The 16,646-nt window shown below is 44.1% G+C and overlaps 1 protein-coding gene across 18 annotated transcripts in view; it reads right to left on the minus strand.

Annotated features, from left to right (window-relative positions):
• Positions 1-16,646, minus strand: part of ADGRL3 (adhesion G protein-coupled receptor L3) — a 1,264,347-nt gene that overhangs the window by 645,649 nt on the left and 602,052 nt on the right. For all 18 annotated transcript variants that reach the window (XM_077475785.1, XM_077475784.1, XM_077475783.1 and 15 more), the window contains exon 9: positions 51-236. In XM_077475785.1, the coding sequence (XP_077331911.1) occupies positions 51-236 (186 nt within the window). The remainder of the gene's footprint in view (positions 1-50; positions 237-16,646) is intronic.

Consider the following 16,646-nt stretch of genomic DNA (forward strand, 5'->3'; position numbering starts at 1 on the left):
GAAAGTCACATAACTTGTAAACACCAAATTAAAATTAAAAAAACAAATACCTTGTTTAAACTTCGAGCTGCACTGTCTTTTCCACCTGGAGTTAAGTTTCTCAGCTGAACGTCCAGTAAATCCACCAGCTGATCCATGGCACGAACAGAATATGTGATATCTCCAGCATTCAGATGGCCTCTTGTATGTTCTGAAAGCTCCCTCGCAATGTTGGCAGCTGTTTCTAGTGACTTCAGCTAGGGAGAAAAAGGTCTACATTAAAATATATCTGCATACAGATGCGAAAAAAATTCTAGCTTTTTGTAAAACATATACAGTATATTGCTTTTCATGTAATAAAAAAGTTACATAGATAGATTGAAAGAATCTAACCTAAAGCCTCCCTATTGAACTGTATATTTGGGGTGTCTCATAGCTACCATCTATGTACTAACAGACTCATTCTTTTCTACCTGATAGATACACATACATTCTATTCTATTGTGGGTTACAAGCACCAGTATAGCCAGTAAACAAAGTAGATTACATGTCTGGAGGCTGGAAGCCCCACAATGAGCCCCATGGTTCCTATAGCATGGGTCTTCACCCAGTGATAAATGAACAGGAGTAGTTATTATGACAAATTCAGTACTCCTACACTGGTAAATTTAGAAGGACAATTTAAAAATTAGAAAGAAAATATCTCAGATAAACACACCTAACTAGATGTATGTTTATAATTTAAAACATTAAAGAACCCTTAGAAGTATTTCAAGGCATATAAAGAGGTATTGGCAAAAGGTATATCTTTTTTTTATGTATTGACCTGGCATGCAGCAGGGTAAATGGTAAATCAGGGCTTGACAAATTTGCTTAGAATCTAGGAGCCAGCTCAAAAAGTTAGGAGCCAGTTATTTAAATCCTCTGCCCAGCGCCTAGAACTGCATGTCTGGGGCATCGGACAATTGCTCATGCCTGATGCCAAGAGAAAAAGACAATATTTAAAAATTTAAAAAAAATCAACTTTTGTTTTGTTATAAGATTTTGCAAATACGTTTTTTTTCTCCTTCACTGAAGTGCTTTGATAGGCTGCACTAATGGGCAGTGATTGGGGCGGCATTGAGGTTGGAACTGATAGGCACTGACAGGTGGCACTGATGGGCACCAATAGGCAGCACTGAGGTGCCACTAATGGGAACTGGCAGGTGGCACTGATGGGCAGCACTGACAGGTGGCACTGATGGGCAGCATTGGCAGGTGGCACTGACTGGCATTGGCAGGTGGCACTAACTGACAGGTGGCACTGGATTGCACTGGCAGGTTGCACTGGATGGCACTGATTAGCACTGGCAGGTAGCACTGCTTGGCACTGGCAGGTGGCACTAACTGGCATTGGCAGGTGGCACTGGATTGCACTGGATGGCACTGGCAGGTGGCAATGGGTGGCACTGGCAGATGGCATTGGCAGGTGGCACTAACTGCCATTGGAAGGTGGCACTGGATTGCACTGGCAGGTGGCAATGATTGGCACTGGCAGGTAGCACTGCTTGGCACTGGCAGGTGGCACTAACTGGCAGGTGGCACTTTCAGATGGCATTGGCAGGTGGCACTAACTGGCATTGGCAGGTGGCACTGGATTGCACTGGCAGGTGGCAATGAGTGGCACAGATTGTCAGGTGGCACTGGATGGCACTGACAGGTTTCACAGCCGATAGTGTAACTGTGAAACTGAATGCTCCCTGCAGTGCTGCACTGTGTGAAACTATATGGAGAGAGAGGAGCTGACAAATTCAGCGTGATATCAGAGGTGGGCGGGCGGGACCCGGCAGCTATCCAGCCAATGATTCGGCTGCTTAAGAAAGGGGAGGGGTCACATACACGTATCGGCCTGCCCAGATCCCATCCCATTGGCTGGTGTTGGAAAGCTGGGTCCCGCCCACCCCGACATTCAGCCTCAATTTTGACAGCTCCTCTCTACACACAGTTTCACTCACTGCGGCGCTGCTCTGCCAACAGTGTGTGGTGAAGGGAGGAGGATGTCAAAGGCTGCGGAGCCGCTCTCCTCCTGCTCCATCCCGACTACCAGACAGAGCAACAGAGGCACCTGTCAGTGACAAAAACCCAGGTGCCAGGGCACAATTTCTAGTCGCAACGGCGATCTGTCGCCTGGGATTTGTTGAGCCCTGTGGTAAATATTTATCAAACGTTATAAAGCAGTGCAGTCAGAATAAAAGTTAAATGCAATGGTTCCAGTAGTCAGTGATCCACATAATAACCACCCACCCCTTGTGGACTCACACCCTCCTATTGACACCAAATGAAAGCTATCCGAACTTCCCCTCCTTTGTAAATGAACTCCCACATCAATTGTCTGCATTCCCTGGACTGACAAACATTCGTGAGTACACCTTATGCCGCGTACACACGATCAAACAAGCGGGTGGAAAAGTCCGTCAAACTGAAGTCCGCCGGACAATCCCCCCGTGTGTAGCATCCGGCATACTTTTTTGACCCGAAAGTATGGCGGACTTATAAAGTAGTTTTGCACTTCAATCTTCCCGCCGGACTCGCATTTCAGCGGACAATCCGGCCTTGTGTATGCCAGTCCGCCGTACTTTTGAAATGAGCGGACTTTTCCCGCCCGGAGAAAAGTCCGCTCATTTCGAGCGGGTCTCCAGGTAGGCGGGGCCCACGAAGGAGACGCCACCTGGTATGGACTTACAGGGGAACCCCCAACACCGAAAAAAATCGGCGTGGGGGTCCCCCCAGGTCCACATCAGACCCTTGTCCAAGCACGCTACCCGGCCGGCCAGGAAAGGGGGGGGACGAGCGAGCGGCCCCCCTCCTGAGCCGTACCAGGCCGCATGCCCTCAACATGGGGGGTGCCTTGTCCCCATGTTGATGAGGACAAGGGCCTCTTCCCGACAACCCTGGCCGCTGGTTGTCGGGGTCTGCGGGTGGGGGCTTATCGGAATCCGGGAGCCCCCGGATACCGGCCCCCCACCCTATGTGAATGAGTATGGGGTACAATGTACCCCTACCCATTCACCTGTAAAATGAAGTACAAAAAAAAACACAACACACAAGATAAAATAGTTTATTGCACAGCTCCGGGGGTCTTCCGTCTTCGGGGGTCTTCTCGCCGGACTCCTCCGCTATCTTCTTCTAGCTCTTTTGCTAGCGGAGGAGCCCGGCTTTCTTCCTTGCCGCGGCCCCCCCTTCCCCAAGGCACCCCCCATGTTGAGGGCACGCCGCCTGGTACGGCTCAGGAGGGGGGGGGGGCGCTCGCTCGTCCCCCCTTTCCTGGCCGGCCGGGTAGCGTGCTTGGACAAGGGTCTGATGTGGACCTGGGGGGACCCCCACGCCATTTTTTTTCGGCGTTGGGGGTTCCCCTTTAAGTCCATACCAGGTGGCGGGGCCAGCAACGTCTCCTTCGCGAGCCCCGCCTACCTGGAGACGCGCTCGAAATGAGCGGACTTTCCTCCACGTGTGTGGGCGAGTCCGTTCATTTCAAAAGTTGGGCGGCTAGTACGGCGGACTTAGTACGTCGTATTAGTCCGCTGAAAAAGTGCCGTGTGTGGGCAAGTAGCCCGTTCGGAAAGTCCGACGGACAGTCTGGCGGGAAGTCCGCCAGACTAAGTCCGTCGGATAGTCCGCTACGTGTGTACGCGGCATTAGAAGGTGTCGGCACGACTGATTCTAGAGCCCATCATTATGTAAAACTCCACTGTTTAGGAGTTTTGGAGATGCTATACAGCCTCTCAAAGTTCTGAGATTATCATTGTTACGTACTGTACATATGAGTAACATAGAGGTGAGCAGAGTCATAACAGTTAGTTAAAAATTGTGATTTTATTCATGAAAAGTACAGAAGGGTATTATACATAAATTGGTTCAGTTTTGGGGGCAATGCTGTTCAATTAATGATATAAAGGTTGAAATCCTGAACTCAATTGAGTGTCTGATGAGGATACCAAATTATGCAGGGAATAACATCGGCACAGCATAATACATCATTACAGGAAAACCTTGACAAAATAGGCGATCGGGCACCTACATGGCAAATAAAATTAAAAACTGGGAGGTGTGAATTTGGGAACTTGGGTGCCAAAAATACACAGGCAAGCTACACATTATGAGGGGATCTCCTGGCAGAGTCAGTGATGGAGAAGGAACTGGGGGTATTTGTGGATCACAGACCTAGCAATAGCATGCAATGCCAAGCTGCAGCTAACAAAGCCAGCAAAATAATGCCATGCAAAGAGCACACATTCTAGAGATAAATCAATAATACTACTCCATTACAAAACACTGGTGCGGCCTCATCTTGAATAAACATTTCAGTTTTGGTCACCAATCCTCAGGAAAGATGTGGTTGAATTAGAAAGAGTTCAGCGATGGGCAAAAAAATTAAGGGGGATAGAAGACCGAAGTGATGAGAATCATCTACTTAGATTACAATTATTCACTCTGGAGAAAAGGTGCTTAAAAGGGGATATGATTACAATGTATTGAATGCACAAATATATCATAGGTGACTAAAAGAAGTAGAAAAACTCTTTGACAATATAAAATAATGTGCCCTCCTGCAAGTTTAAGCCATAATGTACTAGTATGAACCACATACTAGTACAATATGACAAACTTACCTACAAATGGGGTCCTCCAACGATGCGCTGTCAGGGCTCTCCCTGGTCCCCGATGCTTTTATCTTCACCCGGTCTTTGTACCAGGTTTTGCATCTCCAGGCGCTTGCTTGGTCAGGCTTATGTGATGTCACTCCCTTGCACACGCAGAGCGGGCTGTAAATGTGGTCTGATCTGTGCATGTATGGCTCAGATCACATTATCCGCTGACAGGCAGGAGGGACATGTAAGACAGAAGAGACCTGAGACCTATAGGGTCTCGTCTGTTAAAAAAAGCCTGCCTGACAGCGGATTTGATCAATTCTGAGTTTACTACCACTTTAAGTAATTGTAATAAACAGTTTACTCAAAAGTCCCTGAAGAGGACATGCAGCCACAATTTTAGGTTAGAAGAAAAGAGGTTTAACTTTAGATTTCAGAAAGGGCTCTTCACAGTTAGAGTAGTTAAAATGGGGACCTCCTCACCAAGATGTCTTTCTCATGAAGAATAATATACAAGTCTATGAGAACTGTTAAGCCCCATACACACTATCAGATTATCTGCTGAGTTTTTCCTTTAGATTTACCAAAACCATATAATATGAGGACAAACCTTAGGAGTTTCAATGTGTATGCAATCAGGCAGGCTCTTCTACTACATGGTTTTGGTAAATCTGAAGGAAAAACTCAGCAGATAATCTGATAGTGTGTATGGGGCTTTAGAGAATACAAACTACACACACATACAAACACATAGGTTGAACTGAATGGACCCATACATTTTTTCAACCTTATAAACTGTAATGTAACTTTGTATATACTGTTTTGTACTATTCATATCCATGTACATTATTACACTTGTTGTCAACCAAAAAACATGAGATAACAGTCACTTGATATTGACAGCTAGATCAAGCAAAGATCTCATATATCAGAGTGCCCAAACCTCAACAGCCTAATGTTTTGGGGGAATCAGCAATCGGATATTTAAAAAAAAACAATACTGTGTGTATGCTCTATTTTTTTTCCTGAGTTGCTGTCAGAAGTGTCTGAATAATCCTCTTTGCTGTTCTCCACAGGCATAAGTATGAACATTTTTTTTAAGCTGACCATTCTTGTTTATAGAATCACCATAAAATGTTATGTCCTAGTCCTAATTCTAATGGCCTCCAAAGACACCTCACAACCAATAGGAGCCCTGTATGTCTAATGGTGCATAACAAATTGGAAAACGTTTCTGACTCTCTTCACTAAATTCTTGTTTGCAACCAAGAACCAAAATTGATTACAGAAAGTTTTAAGGCTTGCATTTAGTACGCTTCAGTATCTTAAGGTGTATGGCGTGTACCTTAAAAAGCTGTAATCAGCACTGGGTGCATGCTCTATTCCTCTTCCCCTGCTGTTTCTTCAGCTGCTTTTGAAAACATTTTTTTTGACAGTCAGGACTTGCTCTGTCACGCAGTAGCTGTGTCTGAACACTGTTCAGAAGACATATTGAGAAAGTTAAGTTGTTTTGTTATGTTCATTTGGAGATCAGAGAGATGGCCGTTGTTCTTTATATGATGTTATAAAAGCCATCTAACCAGTAAAAAAATATTTTTGTACTTAAAATAATCTGTATCTTGTTCATTGAGGTACACAGGAATATAGTAATTCTTGGACATTTGGATAATACTGCCACCTAGCAGGAAGTTTGGGTAATAGGAAACAAAAAAAAGTGTTACTAAACCCACAACAGTAAAATCAGTCTGTATATGCAGTAAAGCATGCTTGTTATACTCAGTGTGGAACCTAAGGGGTTAATCCTCCTCATTGTGTAAAAAGGTTGTTTGATCCTGTCTTCTCTGATGCCCCCCTTCTTCCACAGTCCCCAATCCATCTGCTGATAGAACAGAGCCTTGAGAGCACTCTGCACATTGTGTGTGTATTGCTAGAGTGTTTTTCTTTAGGAGGGTGCATGTGATCAGCACTATCCAGACGGAAAGTCAGGGGTCCCACAGCCTCATAGGAGAATGAGAACCGGAGAATGAAAACTTATCCTACAAGCTTTAACCAGTGCTCAACCAGACACTGATAGAAGTCACACGACTGCTATATACTGCTGATGAGAAAAGATATTTAACTATTTGGTTTATATTTACTAAAATAATTGCATTTCCATGTTCTGTGTACTGTGGGAGACCAGATATAATGAATGCAGGGTCCTGGGTTTAGTAACACTTTAAGCAAGTCCCCATATAATCGTGCCTCTGACCATCATGCATTTGTTTTATTTTCCATTGAGGGACACACAAATATTGTAATTCTTGCACATTTGGAAGTCCAAAAGCAACTGAGGGGTGGGCAAGAGCTACTAAGAGATCCAGAGGATACAGAATCTTACCATATAAGAATTTGAAGGAAACAACGCTGGAACAAACAACACTACTTTAACAATACTGTGAAGGACAACCAAACATCATACCAACCAATAAGAAAACAGGTGGAACAACAACCACCTGAACAGGAGGAGAAAGAAGGACCAACAGCTAAGGTTGTCAACAAATAATGTTTACGAAGAAAAAGGCTGAAGCCTAATATACCTAACCACTGAATTCAGGGAAAGGAGGGTTACCAACCAGCGAACAGCTGGAGGTTAAAGTAGAACACCCATAATTCTAGACTTCAGGGAAAAGAGGGATCTATAATATGACAGCCCTCTCAGCTGCAATATAAAGGAAAAGGAAACCTTAAGCGTAACAAAGAAGGATAGAATACTAAGACCCCTTTAAAAGAGAAGAATGGGATTTATTTTTTTCCCAGTGTCTCTGTACTGAGAACTAAGCCATCGAATATGGCCGATGGCTCAGTTTTCTCGGCTCCCCGAGCAGAGAGTTGCTGCCTGTCAATCAGCAGCTCTCCTGCTCTGCTCCTCCATGCTCACTGAAGCACTGAACTGTGGTGGGCAGGGAGCGGCCATCTCAGGGGCCCTCTGAGAGCCTGGGACAGCCATCAGTCCAGGCATCTGGCGGATCCAGACTCCCACAGTAGGCATGACGAGGTGCCTGGACTGATCTGTGTGACAGCAGCAGAGAGCGGACTTCAGACTGCTTTCTGCTGAAAACGGGTCACAGGAGTGCAAAACAAATTGCACTCCTGTGACCCTTAGGAGAAGTTCAGCCAAACAAGCTCAGGCTGGACTTCTCCTTTAAGGAAGGGTGGAGGGATCTATGCACCTGTATAAAAGGTAAGGCTGGGTGAAGCTATATTGTAACTCAACAGACATACAGAAACCTCAGGAAGGGAAGATTGAGAAGGAGATCTTTTAACTCACACCTAGAGATGATTCAGAGCTCTGATAACCACAATACAACCTGCCCGATTATAAGGTTGTATAATTAGTTTGTTAAAAAGAATGAAGATGATCTTTCTTCCGTAAATAGGTCCATAAAGTTCTCCAGACTTGATATTTCCTACCAATGAGAACTCTTCAGCTAGGTAACAGAGAGCTGTGTCTGCTGAGTTCTCTAGAAAGTACAAAACTAACAAGATAAAGATTTTCTTGCACAGAAATTTTTTTTTTGCATTTGTGATCATTGACTCCATTCACAAAGCGGTATCTAAGCGGTAGGATACCTTACAGCATAGTTACGTAGAAGGTGAGGTTGAAAAAAGAGACACAAGTCCATCAAGAATTATAGTTTTATGTCTGAAGTTGATCCCCTTTTTAATGCATGTCAATATTCTGTTTGCTTTGTTAGAAGCAGCTTGGCATTGCATGCCATTGCTGACCCTATCATCTACTAAGACCCCCAGGTCCTTTTCCATCCTAGATCCCCCCAGAGGTTCTCCCCCCAGTGTATATATTGCATTCATATTTTTGCCATGCAAATGCATTATTTTAAATTTTTCTACATTAAACCAGTGTTTTTCAAAACGTTTTTTGCAATTCACTAAAAAGTGCTACTAAAATACTGCATGCGTTATTTTATGAAGTCATTCAGTATTTTAGTACTGAAAGCCTGTGGTAATTTACTGCCAGTGGTACCCGGTGTCCTTAACACAGGCTGTATATAGCTGGTTGTTAAGGAGCGGGCAGCCGCCAGCATCCTTAATATCCCATAAAGGTCTTGGTTACCATCGCGTCCTTCACAACCAAGAGTCATCAGCTGTCAGCAGGGTTAATACAGACATATATTTGAACTTCCTAAAAGCAAATACAAACTTTAGCAGCGCTAACTGGTCAACATTTAGATCAACATATATAAAAATCCTTCTTTGACACTCTGTAAGTATAAAAGCTATGAGCCTGTTCCCAATCTGCATTGAACGGCGAGAGGTTGTTGCAATGATGACAGTTCCCCTCACCACACCTTGTGACAGACCCCCCCAATGGGTAACAACTCACCACATCGCAGAAAAAGCTGAGCCTTATACGATAATATCGCTTTATCTTGTGGTCTGTTGAATGTCAAACTCTTCATCTATATCAACACACCACCATGAATGAAACACTCACATAACGTGATATTGTTATGATAATTTTAATCCATAAAAACCCCCCTTAATACATTGCAATTACAAAGCTAAAGGCATACAAAAGCATGCAATACCCTCTAATAACATCAGATTGCGAGCGCAACTCTCACCACCACTGCTCATTCATATATGCCAGCACACACCAAGAATCTTAACCCTGTGTGTGCTTAATTATACATGCCTTAACAATCATGACCTCTTTGTACTTATACACATAAGCATCACCCGGAGGAATATGCTAAACCAGACATCTGACGCTATCTCAATTATAGCCAGCACTAATTGTCTCTAAACTAATTTTGTATTATATTCTGTAAAATTAACTACTTCAGGTGTATTACCAAAGATATCCAACATGGTTAACATAAAAGTCAGTCACACTGAGCAGTTAGCCAGAGTATGCTGTCCATGGGATATTTGTGATTGCAACAGGAACAGATTGGTCTGGCAGTGTATGGGTCCTTTATAGTTCTACATCCTCAAATTGAAGAGCAATCGTTCATTGTGATGATATAAATGTTTAAAACTGGATTATTTAAAACCCACATATGTGTCTGGATATTTAATCCAATAAAATAAACATATTAATAAACACACACACATATATTGTATTTACTTTGCAGGTATGGTATGTCTTACTGTTATACTGTAATGTTACTTTGTTTTATTGTTAACCATCATTTGCTTAGCAGGTACGCCATTCAGCTGCAGCACTGATTTATTTATCTTGACAGCAACAGTGTTTGCTCCGGCGATATGTAAATCAGTGACTCCAGTGCTGTAGGAGGTGATTTCACCACCACAGTTTAAAAAAAAAAAAATGTTGCATGCATGCCCATCATTAAAAGTGGGTGGATGAAAGGCAGTATTCTAATGGTGGACATACCCACTGATCAATCTCATTTTTTCGTTCAGCCCACAGGCTGCATGAAAAAAAGTACATTAAAATGTATGCCCAACAAGGACCAGCGACGTACTGGTATTTTGCTGGACTTTGAGTGGTTATACCAGAATGATGCTACAGGTTTAGGTATCATCCTATTCAGCCAGCATAGATTTTCATGTAAGAGCAATCCTAGCGGCTAATTAGCCTCTAGACTGCTTTTACAAGCGGTGGGAGGGAACGCCCCCCCCCCCCACCACCGTCTTCCATGGGTTTCTCGGGCTCTCCTGTCCCGAAAATGCAGCCGGTGGTTCTGTCAGCTGACCATAGAGCTGATCAGAGACCAGCAGAATGGCAATCATCTCTATGGCCTAAGAAACTGGAAGCTACAAGCATTTCATGACTTAGGTTTCACCAGATATAAACAGCGCCATTGGGAAATTGGGAAAGCATTTTATCACACCAATCTTGGTGTGGACAGATGCTTTGAGGGTAGAGGAGAGATCTAGGGTCTAATAGACCCCCATTTTTTCATAAAAGAGTAACTTTCACTAAGTATTGCTATCATAGAAGATATTTACATTCCTTGAGATATAACAATAAAAATGATAAAAAAATTAAAGGAACAGTTTAAAAAAAAAAAAGCACCCCTGTCCCCCCTTGCTTATGCGCAAAGGTGAATGCAAGCGTCAGTCTGGTGTCATATGTAAATAGCAATTGCACCATGCATGTGAGGTATCACCACGCAGGTCAGATCGAGGGCAGTAATTTTAGCAGTAGACCTCCTCTGTAAATCTAAAGTGGTAACCTGTAAAGGCTTTAAAGTGGAGGGCCACCCAAAAAAAAATAATGCATTAATAAAATGAAAAAAAAAATTCACCTGAAACGCTTTTGCTAGGCAGTCCTAATCTGCCTCTTCCTATTCCGCAGCGCTTCCTCCTCTTCAGTGAGAAGCCCCATTGTCTTCTGGGACATGTGTGTGTCCCAGTAAACAATGGGGCCATTCAAAAAGCGCTGCGCGACTCGCGCATGTGCAGTAGGAAATGGGCAGTGAAGCCGCAAGGCTCTACTGCCTGTTTCCCTTTGTTAGGATGGACGTGACGGCAGCCGATCCAATGGACGGATTGGCCTCGGGGCGGCCGACATCGCGCGATTGTTGGACAGGTAAGTGTCCTTATTAAAAGTCAGCAGCTACAGTGTTTGTAGCTTCTGAGTTTAAAAAAAAACATATTGGCCGTTAAAAAGGTATTTGTCACCGCTGCACGTTTGTGCGCAATTGTAAAGCATGTCATGTTTGCTATCCATGTACTCAGCATAAGATCATCTTTTTTTTTCCATCAAACTTTTGGCCAATATAGTGTTTTTTAGTGCATTAAAATTTTAAAAAGTGTGTTTTTTTCCAAAGAAAAAAACACACCATGCCTCTTAGCAAATACCTTGGGGTCACTACCTTCCAAAATGATGTCATTTGGGGGGGGGGGGGGGTTGTGCTATCTGGACACTTCAGGGCCTCCGTAACTGCGATAGTAGTAGTGAGGAGTGAAATTTTACCCCCTTAGAAAACCTGAAGGCGGTGATTGGTTTTTGGGGTCCTGTACATGGCTAGGCTCAGAAAAAAGTCTCACACATGTGGTATCCCCATACTCAGGAGAAGCAGCAGAATGTATTTTGGGGTTTAACATATGGCACGTTTGAGCAATATATAATTTAGTGCACAAAAAGCAAGTGTGTAATTTTCCCGCAACTTGGCAAAACATAAAATATTCCATGCACTCAACATGCTTCTCAGCAAATAGCTTGGGGTGTCTACTTTCCAAAATGGGGTCATTTGGGGGGGGGTTGTGTTATCTTGACATTTTATGGTCTTCGATACTGTGATAGGTGATAGGTAGGTAGTGAAATCAAAAATGTACACCCTTAGAAATCCTTAAGGCGGTGCTTGGTGCTTTAGTGACAACTTTGTGTAATTTTTATTTTTTGGCCATTTTTAAATCACTTGTGACAAAAAAATAACACATGAAATGGGTTCAACAAGCCTTTCAGCAATTTCCTTGGGGTGCCTACTTTGGGGTCATGGGGTTGTACTGCCCTGCCATTTTGGCACCTCAAGAAATAAACTAAAAGCTTCGTAAATTCCATAAAATGTACTATAGTTTGTAGACGCTATGACTTTTGCGCAAATCAATAAATATATTGACTTTTTTTTAAGGCATGTGGCTGAATACATTTTGGCCTAATGTATGACTAAAATTGAGTTGATTGGATTTTTCTTATAACAAAAAGTAGAAAATATATATATATTTTTTCAAAATTGTCAGTCTTTTTCCATTTTTATCGCAAAAAATTAAAATTGCAGAGGCAATCAAATTACATAAAAAGAAAGCTGTATTTGTGGGGAAAAAAGGATGCATATTTCGTTTTGGGTAAAACATTGCATGACCACACAATTACCAGTTAAAGCAGTGCAGTGCCAAATTGTAAAAAGTGCTCTGGTCACTGAGCAGCCTAATCTTCCAGGGCTGAAGCGGTTAATTTTTTTTGCGTGATTGCTATCACAGGGGGTTAATAACACTGCGCGCCCGGCTCTATGAAAGTGGTCAGAAGTGGGGGCGCATGCGCGGCGCTGAACGTGATGGCGGCTTGAAGAGATAGCTCCGTCTCGCCCGGAACTCTATCAGCGCCCTGGAGGGCTTATAATCGGTTTGGCACTTCACAACCTACACCCTCCAGGTCCCCTAATCACGGTGCATGCCGTCAAAGAAGAAGAAAACCCGCAGCGGGAGCCAACATACCTTAACTCACTATCTCCTGCGCACGAGGGATAGCGACGTGATGGCCCAAGATGGCGCGGAGCGGTGCGGTATCACCTCCTCCCCGCTCGCCTCACCACAAGTCTCCGCGGGCTCTCCTTTGCTCCGGCCCCAGGTAGGAGATAATAACTCTCTCTCAAAGGCGGATCTGGACACCAGCCTGGAAGCTATGTACGACAGGCTGGCGTCCAAGTTTCAAACGGAGCTGCACAAGTCCTCGCAAGCCTTATCACAGGAGATTGCGGCCCTGGGTTCCAGGACGGACAGGCTGGAAAGCAAGCACGACGAACTTGCGCTCGCACACAATGATCTCAGCAGGGAACATGAAACCCTCGTTTCAACCGTTCTGACTATGCAGTCGCAAATCGAGGAGCTCGATAATAGGAATAGGCGCAATAACCTACGTCTCAGAGGGATCCCGGAATCGGAGACAGACCTGATACCCACTGTTATCCGCCTCTTTAAATCTCTCCTACCGGATCACGAATCGTCCTCCTTTACGTGCGATCGGATTCACCGAGCTCTCCGTCCGAAGCCTCCTGCAGACAAACCCCCACGGGACATTGTCTTGTGCATGAAAGACTTTCTAGTTAAAGAGGACATATTGCGTGCAGCAAGAAACAAACAGCGCATCCTTTTGGATGATGCTCTTATTCAAATTTTCCCGGATATTTCCCCAGCCACTTTGGAGAGAAGGAGGAACCTCAAGGATGTTACTTCTGCCCTGCAATCAGCCCGGATTCGCTACAGATGGGGGTTCCCCTTCAAGTTAGTGGTGCCTCACAATGGCAGCACCTACTCTGTCACTACGCTCTAGGAGGGCCAAGAACTCCTTGTCAAGCTGGGTCTCTTAAATGCAGCGGATCTTCACAGACCACCCTCCACCCCCAGACCAGCACCTATTTGGCAAACTCCACCCTCGCGGAGAGACAGAAGAAGGATTCGTTATGGAATCGGGGACCACAACGCTGACAGCCCACGTTAGTCAGAGCCATTTCTTTTTGGGTTCCCCCCCTGTTTTCTAACCCTGGCTACCCGCCTTTCACTTGAACTTTATGGCCACCATGACGGTATGCTCCCTAATCTACACATTGTTCCGGAAGGGCCTCTTTGTTGGTCTGCCACGGGTTTTAGCTGCTGCCTGCTTCCCCCACCCAGCAAATTTCCTGTTTTTTTCTTTTTTGTGGAATTCTTGGTGTTTTTACGCTTGTTCTGAGCTGGGTTCGAGACCCTGTAGTCTCGGTGTTCTTTATTTCTCCCGTTTTTGGGGTTATCAGGTAATTGGACGGTTCACCTTTTTTCCTTTTTTCTTTTTTTTTTCTTTTTTCTCCTTTACTAGTTACCTGACCCTACTCCTTTTGGAACAGGCTAAGCCTGGGTACGTTCAATTTTCTGGATATGTTCCAGTTCCTTGACTCTTTTCGGCTTGTTTTTGTTTTTGATTTTTGTTTTTATTTTTCTCTCTTTTTTTTCTATTACCCTCCACTAGCGATGGTGGTTGCTTCTCTAATAATACAGACTGAATATGTTGGTTTTTTTCTATATTTTGTTTCACTGAGGGGAGGTGGTTTTCGGATGTTATCGGACGCAGTGGATGGCAGTGCCCCTGGTAATCTTATTTGGGCTTTTCACCCCACCCCCTTGTATCTGTTATTCTACTCCAATACTGGGGTTCTCTTAGCTAACCTCATCTTAGATCTTATCAATGGTAATTACATGCATATCTCATAATGTTCAGGGGTTTAACTCCCCTAATAAAAGGAGGAAGGCCTTTGACTTTTATAAGACGTTGGATGCCAAGGTTCTCCTCCTCCAAGAAACCCACTTTGCACGTAAATCTCACCCTAAATTTTTTCATAGGAATTATCCCCAAGCATTTTACACCCTTTATTCCTCCAAGTCCAGGGGGGCTGCCATCTTCTTGCACTCTTCCTTTCCTATGGACATTAAACGTGAGTATAAAGACGCAGAGAGTAGATATGTGATTATCCACGGGGTAGTATGTAATAGAGAATTGACTATTGCTAGTGTCTATGCTCCGAATGATGCACCAGCTACCTTCTTTAAGCAATTTTTTGATAAACTCTCCTCATTCCAATCTTCTCATTTAATCATAGGTGGGGACTTCAATCTGGTTGCGAATCCCACCCTGGATCGCTCTACTCACACACCTCTATCCAAGGCCTTCCCTAAATCCCTAAATTGTAATCTAGTAGAGTTTCAACTCTCTGATACCTGGCGAGCACATAATGTGGGTATTAAAGAATTCACATTTTACTCCCGCCCCCATAATAGCTCGGCGAGGTTGGATTATATCTTCACCTCACCCATTATACTGGCCAACTCAACCAAAGCGGTCATTCACCCCTGTGTTTGGTCTGACCATCACCTCACCTCCTTTTCCACCACATTTATCAAATTGGCCCCTACGCCACATTCCTGGAGGCTTAATGAAGCCCTGCTGTCTGATCCCTCTTTTATACCCCTTATCGAAGAGGCCATTGAAGACTATTTTAACTTTAATGCTCAACCCGATATTTTACCCTCAGTATTATGGGTGGCTCATAAAGCAGTCCTCAGAGGGAAGATTATTGAGGTTTCAACTATACGCAATAGGATGACCAATGGTAGAATTCTGACTCTCACGCGAGAACTGGACCAACTTTACAGGAATACGGCCGCCTTACATTTAGAATCCACTAGACGAGAAATAGATAGCAAGAGGCTAGAGTTGGACTCCTTGTTGTCCAACAAGGTGGAGAAGTCTTTTAGATGGGCAAGGGCTAAACACATCCTCTTAGACAATTCGGCATCCTCACCATTCGCACGAAAACTTAACCGCCTTTCCCGCCCTCCTCATATCTATAAGTTAAACAACAGAGAGGGACAACTTACATCCCACCCGAAAGAGGTCTTAGACATCTTTAGAAATTTCTATTCTTCCCTGTTAGCCCCTAACGCAGACATTGAGGCCCAGGCAGTGGATTCCTGGTTGGACACGATACCCCTTCCCACTCTATCTCAGTCACAGTCTGAACAACTTAATTCACCTGTTTCCACAACTGAAGTTTTGAACGTCATTAAATCCCTTAAATTGGGCTCAGCCCCTGGTCCAGATGGGTTTGCGGCAGTCTATTACAAGAAATTTGCATCCCATTTAGCACCTAGACTTGCATGCCTGTTCAATTGGGTGATGCGTGGCGGCAGTTTCCCAGAAGAGATGTTGCTGGCAAACATGTCTTTGATACCTAAACCCGACAAAAATCATTCCCTCCCACAAAATTACAGGCCCATATCCGTTATGAATAATGACCTCAAAATTTTCAGTAGGATCCTTGCAGACAGGTTGGCTAAATTTATTCCCTGTCTTATCTCCCCATTCCAATCCGGCTTCATTCCCCACAGACTGATAACCGACAACATCCGTTTGGCCTCGGATATTATCCAAGATGCCAACTCTAACTCCCGTAGCTTACTTTTACTTAGTCTGGACATCCAAAAGGCCTTTGATAGTGTTGCCTGGCCCTACCTTACTTCAGTTTTGCAAAAAATGGGTTTTGGGGGAGAATTTTTGCATTCCTTCCACACCCTCTATAAGAATCCCATGACCAGAATCAAAATCCCTGGCTGCTGCTCTGATTTCTTCAATGTAGGTAGGGGCACGAGACAGGGTTGCCCCCTTTCCCCATTAATTTTTGCCCTTGCCCTTGAGCCCCTAGCCATAGATATTCTGAATAACCCCGATATTTCTGGTTATAACAAAGGCCCCCTGTCATATAAGTTTTGTATGTATGCGGATGATGTCCTCATGTTCCTAACGAACCCTCTGCT

Source organism: Lithobates pipiens, unplaced genomic scaffold (genome assembly GCF_037356315.1).
Source record: "Lithobates pipiens isolate NorthernLeopardFrog02 unplaced genomic scaffold, aLitPip1_a1.2 Scaffold_13, whole genome shotgun sequence".
Classification (NCBI taxonomy): domain Eukaryota; kingdom Metazoa; phylum Chordata; class Amphibia; order Anura; family Ranidae; genus Lithobates; species Lithobates pipiens.